Source organism: Thamnophis sirtalis, unplaced genomic scaffold (genome assembly GCF_051295495.1).
Source record: "Thamnophis sirtalis isolate CommonGarterSnake01/CBP01778 unplaced genomic scaffold, rThaSir2_p1.2 scaffold_6, whole genome shotgun sequence".
NCBI lineage: Eukaryota > Metazoa > Chordata > Lepidosauria > Squamata > Natricidae > Thamnophis > Thamnophis sirtalis.
In genome coordinates this window covers 127,107,811-127,115,147 of record NW_028261386.1, presented here as the reverse complement: position 1 = coordinate 127,115,147, position 7,337 = coordinate 127,107,811, and the positions used below count along the sequence as shown (strand labels likewise).

Below are 7,337 nucleotides of genomic sequence, written 5' to 3'. Positions count from 1 at the left end.
TGCACTGGTTACCGATTGGTCTCCGGATACGCTTCAAGGTGCTAGTCGTCACTTATAAAGCCCTTCATGGTATTGGATCTGGGTACTTGAGAGACCGCCTGCTGCCAATTACCTCCCAAAGACCCATTAGATCACACAGAGTAGGCCTCTTCTGGGTTCCGTCTACCAGCCAATGTCATCTGGCCACTACCCGGGGGAGGGCCTTCTCTGTGGCTGCTCCGGCCCTTTGGAACGAGCTCCCCGCAGAGATTCGGACCCTCACCTCTCTCCAGGCCTTCCGAAAAGCCGTTAAAACCTAGCTGTGTCAGCAGGCCTGGGGTCGATGAGTTCCCTTCCCCCTCTCGAATCGTGTGGTTGTTGGTTGTTTTTTAAATGCCCTGTATTTTTGTAGTTTTTGTGTTTTTCCCTTCCCCTCCTTCGGGTTTGTGCGCCGCCCTGAGTCCCGCCAGGAATAGGGCGGCATATATATAAAATGAAAAATAGAAAAAAAAATACATGACTTAATTCCTTACAAACTGCAGCTGCAAAGATCATTTTTTCCACGAAGATTTTTATCTTCCACAGCCATCCAACCATCTCTGCACCAAATAAGAGTAATGAGGATAGGCTTTGGATGATTTCAGTGATGGTCATAAAGCCATATAGCTGGGAGGGAGACAGCCAAAGTCTATCATGTGCAGTGATATGATAAGTCCCCATAAACATTTCTTTTAATGGTTTTTTTTTTGGTTACTGTAAAAGTCCATCCCCTCCTTCCCTCGCTTCTGTGTCTTTCCCAAATGGGGAAAATGGATGTTTTGCATCTGTTATTTTCAAAAAGGCAGTAACTAAAAAAAGAAACGTTTACTTTTCCGGAGGGGGGGAGTTTTCAGACTATCTCTATATTAAAAGGAAATTGTTCAAGAGCTGACGTTTGACTGGCTTGATCAGCGTCTTTCATGTGCAACCATGTCTCATTCTCACCCTCCTAAGCTACCAATCAGTCCTTCCCACTTCTCATTATTAGTGATGCAACGAGAAAATGATCTTTGGGGACCTGAATCTATACAAGAGGCTTGGTGACAGCAACGATTGCAGTTCTTTGCTGGAATAGATTTATTATAGCCTCACACAGGTCTCCGGGTCCTTCATTATTTCTAAGATTTATCATGTAATTTATGCTGCCATTCAGTCTTTGCACATTTAACTGCTATTACTTTCATTAAATGCTTTGAGCCCTTTGTTCCACTGATAAGCTCCCTCTGGGTGCCTCGCTGGGTGTGTCTGTGTAAAAAAATCCCTGGAACAGATACTTGGATTCTTCTGAATCCATTGATTTAATGTGGATGATTATAAACAGAGCACAAACACTCTTTTAAGTTGAAAATCAAAATTATTAATTTTAACAGCGCTCCCAGTCTTAAGCACAGAAAATTCCAACATGTGACACTGTCAGCCATCACTGGTATAGCCTTCATTGTCATTGTACAAAATAAGCCGAGGTGGCACAGTGGTTAAATGCAGCACTGCAGGCTACTTCAGCTGACTGCAGTTCTGCAGTTCAGCTGTTTAAATCTCACCGGCTCAGGGTTGACTCAGCCTTCCATCCTTCCGAGGTGGGTAAAATGAGGACCCGGATTGTTGTTGGGGGCTATATGCTGACTCTGTAAACCGCTTAGAGAGGGCTGAAAGCCCTATGAAGCGGTATATAAGTCTAACTGCTATTGTTATTGCTAAATACAACGAAATTGGTTATTTCATGTGATCCTATTGCAAAACTGTTTCCCACAGTTTTCTACAACTCGGTGGAAAAGCCAGCAAGGATTCTAAACTCTCTGAGATGAGAACAGCAATGGACAATATTGTGGTTAAAAAAAGAGATTAAATTAAATAAATTATTAAACTAAAACAATGTCAACATAATTATGCCATATGGTCAAGAGACGACACCAAAGATTGTCAGGATATAGCAAGGAGGCAGAGAGAATGAAGAAATGGAGAATGAAAAGGCTGCATGTCTCTAGAATGACAAGGAACGATACACAATGAGGAGAAAAAATGGAAAGGTAAGATCAATTCAAGAATATCTGGCAAGCACCATAAGAGTTCCTCCAACAACAGACTGTTGTTGTAAAGACTGTATGATAAAGTGGGCACAAAATTTTGAAGAACCAATAATGCTGGATACATGGGAAAAGATTTGAGTAAGAAATGAAAAGTTTACACAAGCCCAAAATTTGAGAGAAAATGTAAGATGTTTTATAGATGGCATTTAGATCCTAAAAAACTATGCATCTGAATTTACAACCTAAGTGCTGGAGATGTGATTGTGCTGATGCTACATACTATCATATATGGTGGACTTGTAAAAAGGTTAAAGCATTTTGGATAAAAATATGGTGGATTATGCAAAATGTTCTTTAAAAAGGGATAAAGTTTACCCCTCAGTTATTCTTGTTAGGTATAATTACTGATTGTACAGTTGTAGAGATTAACCTGGTTTTGCATTTAATAACCGCAGCAAGACTGTTGGTGGCGCAATACTGGAAGAAGGAAGATTTGCCTACTATTCAAGAATGGACATTAAAAGTAACAAACCTAGCTGAGATGGCTAAAATATCGGCATATCTCAAGGACCATTCAGATGAGAGATGTAAACTGGAGTGGAGAAGATGGATTGACTATACTCAAAATAAATATGGGACTAAGAGTTCCTTCAACAACAAAGCCTCAACCAAGAGCACAACAAGTTGCACAACTTTACAGTGCAATATTTCTGCTGATGTTGGTGCCATGGCCAAAGACTGCCCTCACTGCTCTGCTTTCCTATTCTTTGGAGAAACCACAAATTTCTGCAAATGAATGGAAAGATCAGGATAGGCAGTGTGAGGAAATGTACAGCTGGGGAAGAAGTGGGAGGGTGGGGTGGGGGGGCATCTCAACATTCACACTGCAGTTTCCCAGGGAGGAGGCAACACATTCCAGAGAGAGGTCCAAAAATTACAGATTTCAAAATCTTAACTGAATGGTGGAAGAAGGAAAAAGCTCAGAGTAGCCTTAGTTTAGAATCTTTACGGGCATATACATTAAGTTAGAAGGTTGTAGCTTTAGTCTGATGAGATTCTATCTCTTAGGTTTAAGGAAATAAAAAATAAAATGGACTGGATTGGATTTCACTGTGTCATCTTTGGTTTAAGCCTGACGGACTATTTGCAACCTCTACCTATTGAGCTCATCAATTTATATAGCTGTGACGAACCTATTGAAAAAGAGTTCAGGAAGAACAACAGACGATGGAACTGCCCTTTCCAAATGACATCCTTTTGTGCCAAAGAAATCATTTCCAGTGAGAAACAGATGGAATTCTTCTGTAATCATTTAAGGGTAAATCCATCATTACATCGGACATTTAATGCTCCAACCATCAAGCCAAATTTATTCAAATTTAACTTCATGGATCCTCAAGACAGCATAGAATTGAGAACTGGTATATTCCACGAAGATGGAATTCAATATGTGATTATTCAATAATTGGAGAAACTTCTATGACAATGAAAATTGTACATTTTGTCTCTTTGACATGCAAAATAAATTTTAGACATGTCAGAAACGTCTATTGTCACTGATCTTGAGATAGCATTTGAACATGAGAGAAGACAATGCATAAATTGGCAATAAAGATATTGTCATTATATCAAACAACACCAAGATTGAACCAACATCATAACACATTTTGTTGAAAAAAATGAGGAGGTTGTTTGCAAGAATTTTAGAATCCCATCACTCCTGTGACAACTTTTAATACATATTTAATATGTACTTTCCTTTCCTTTTGGAGATGAGGCTGGCATCATCAAATAATAAACAACAAGAAACTAATGGCAATACATTACTATAAATATTGCATAATGAACCATGGGAATCAATTTAATAACCTTCTAAGAGGAGAATGTCTATTATTCCAACAATATGTAGTTGACATGGCTGCCAAAATTGAAAATGAGAGGCTGAGTTGCATCCAAATGAATCAAGTAACCTTGATATCAACAACATATAGAGGCCTGACCAATGTATTGAATGATGATGATGATGATGATGATGATGATGATGATTTAAGAAATATCAAAAGGTGCATCGTCCTCTCTTCTACCTTTATTAGTGGACCAAGATATGTGATAAAATGATGTCAAGATGTCATGATATACTGTATATATGGAAGTATGTCAGTGCTTCATTTATCATTACAATGACATGCAATCCAAACTGGCCGGATATATGACAGCAGCCAAATGATCCACTAAATTTAATCACAAGAGTGTTCAACTTGGAGAGAAAGTTATTCATTGAGTATCTCCCTGGAATACATGAACTCTTTGGTAAATGTATTGCTTATGTGCTAAGTGCGAAATACCGAAAATGAGGACTGTCTCATTTTCAATATCTGCTGTGGCTTGATTAAGGATCCAAGCGAAGACCAGGTAGCATATGGTAGCATATCATATAAGCTGAAATATCAGACCCAAATGAAGATCCAGAGCTGCACACATGGTTATTGAAGGATATTATATATGGTCCATATTGCAGTAGAAATTTCGCATATTGGGGAAATTGTACATGCAGTAAATGGTACCCAAAGCCATTTAATGAGCATACAACATTTCACAATGATTCATATCCTATCTATAGGAGACAATCTTCATAAATGAGAGGATTTAAAGGACATCAAGTAGGGCGACAGCGTTGAACTAATTTCTCAGTGGTTGCTACCTACAGAGCCAACAGTTGAAAGTGCTCAGTTGTCATCTCAATGTAGAAATATGCTCATCCATCAAATCCATGATCAAATATGGCAGGCAATTTTTTCATTGAACAGAGAAGATGAAATCATACAGTGCTTGACAGATAGCTGAAGCTGTTGCACGATACATTATGAGAGGGATCCAGCCATTGTTCTCCTTCAAGTGCACCTTCCACAACAGCATTAAGTATTCTTTTGAGATAATACTGATGTGCAACCGAATAATGATGTGACAGGAATCACTTTAGCAGAATTCATTCATCTGAGCAAACACAGTCCATTTGCAAAAACACCGTTCTATGCGGATATTCCAAGATTCTACACTTGGACTAATAATAAGAGGTAGGAAAGAAGGAAAATTGGAAACAGAGTGCATGAGTTAGTTGTCTGTAATTTTTGAAGCCAATGTTCTGGACTGAATGTATATATTTGGAAAGGAAAAACATAAACCAGATGGGAACCTTTTAAAAATCAACAATGGAGAATTTTAAAGTACACACCAACATCAAGCTTGAGGACAATGCCAGGAAAACTAAATGAGAATTTAAATGAAGGTTGGAAATTTGAAATAGTTTTTTGAAATTCTCCAGCAAACCTACGGAGCAGAAAAAAATGAGTAAACATTTTTTCCTGAATTTCTCCAAGGCTCCATGTTGTGGCCTGCTGATGGCCAGTGGAGCTGGCAGCAGAGTCTGACAGTGAGGAGATTGGGGAAGAAAATGCACCAGTCATGTGGGCTGAGGAAAGCTCAGACAAGGGCTCTGCACCGGAGGCAGAGAGGGAGCTAGACAGCAGTGAGGCAGAGGAACAGCTGGAGCCTGTTCCCAGTGTGTGCATGCACAGAACTGCCAGAAGACAAGAACAACTAAGAAACCAGGGTCGACTTGGGAGTAAAGGCACACCTTGGAGTTGATTGGCCCCTCCTGCTACATCCTGAGGTCCCGAGAAAGACTTGCCAATCAATGGGAAACAGTAATCCGTTGACTCCGGCGCGGGTGCAGGCTCGCGGAAGCCGGGCAGGCTTCCTATTGGTTAACAGTTTGACAGCCCGCATATAAAAGGCTGTCAGTTAAGTTCATTGCTTTGTTCGTTGTCAGCTACGTTAATAAACGGTTATCACTACATTGGTCTCCTGGCGTTACTTCAGGAAAATATCTTCAGGAAAATATCTTCCACCTCCCATAGGAAACAAAAGGGTACTTGAGAGACCGCCTCCTGCCAATTACCTCCCTACGACCAATTAGATCCCACAGATTAGGCCTCCTCCGAATACCATCCGCTAGCCAATGTCGACTATCGACCCCTTGGGGGAGGGTCTTCTCTGTGGCTGCTCAAGCCCTCTGGAACGATCTCCCCATGGAGATTCGGACCCTCACCATCCAAAGCTATCAAGACCTGGCTGTTCCGGCAGGCCTGGGGCTGATGAGTTCCCAGCCCCACTTGAATTGTTGTGACTGTTGCGTTGTTTTTAAGCTGTATTTTTGTATTTGTTTTTGTCTTTGTTTGTTTTTGTATTTCCCCCCTCCCCACCTTGTTTGTTAGCCGCCCCGAGTCCCTCGGGAATAGGGCGGCATACAAGTGTAATAAACATTGAAACATTGAAAAGAGGAGTGAATGGGGAGGGGGCTTTTGCAGGAAAGAGTTTGCTCCTTTGGTCGTTTTAATAGTGGAAAGTTCTATTTGTGACTATAAGAGACTCTGTGCCAAGTGTTGCCTTGCCCTGCATTTGGAAACTAATTATCTGGAAGCCCTCTGAGTGAGATAAGGTTCATGTTGATAAATATTCCTCTGAAAGACTGTTTGCCAAGCCTTGCTGACTGTGACTGAAAGGAATTCACAGTCGTGTAAATAAAAGAGGTTTTGCCGGGACCAAGACTTAGCTTCATGCTTTTTAAGGAATCCTACGTCAGAACACTCCAACCATTTTTCAACCATTTTCTTCCTTAATGGTGACAATAACACCAGTATATGTACATAAACTTCCCTTCTCACCCTATGGGTAGTCTGTATCTTCCTCAGTCTCAGGTCCTTTAACAGAAGCCTGGGTTAGGCTGTTAGCTTGACATCAGCCCAGTCTACCAATCGCTGAGAATGAACCGCGGTCCCGAAGGTAGAATTTAAAATGAACACTACGCAGCAACAACATTCTAACCCATCAGCTCACAAATCAGACCACGTCTCAGTAACAACAGTCAGCCACTCAAACTATCAAAGAAGCCGAAACCAGACCATGACTCAAGCACCCAGATAAACAACTCTATGGTACTTAATTATAGCCCAGCAACAACAGCCAGCCAATCAAACAGTCCAAAAACAGACCACGACTCAGAAATTTCTGAATAAACAACATTCAGACTAATTTGCATCTAATGACCTGTTTTCTGACAGATGAGCACAACTCAAAACACACTGACGATGTCTCCTTGAATGGTGATAAAACGTTTGCAACCAAATTACCAAGCACAGAGCTCAAACCAACTGCCTAACTATCAACCCTTAGCTACAACCACATTTCAAGAAACCTGGGTGTTTACTGCAGAAGTAGTCTGCAGTACTGCAC

General features: G+C 40.7%; 1 protein-coding gene across 1 annotated transcript in view; it reads right to left on the bottom strand.

The window, feature by feature from the left end:
* Positions 1-6,770: 6,770 nt before the first annotated feature.
* LOC148045211 (uncharacterized) overlaps positions 6,771-7,337 on the bottom strand; it is a 278,032-nt gene continuing 277,465 nt past the window's right edge. The window contains exon 17 of the mRNA XM_087719049.1: positions 6,771-6,805. Coding sequence (XP_087575175.1) covers positions 6,771-6,805 — 35 coding nt within the window. The remainder of the gene's footprint in view (positions 6,806-7,337) is intronic.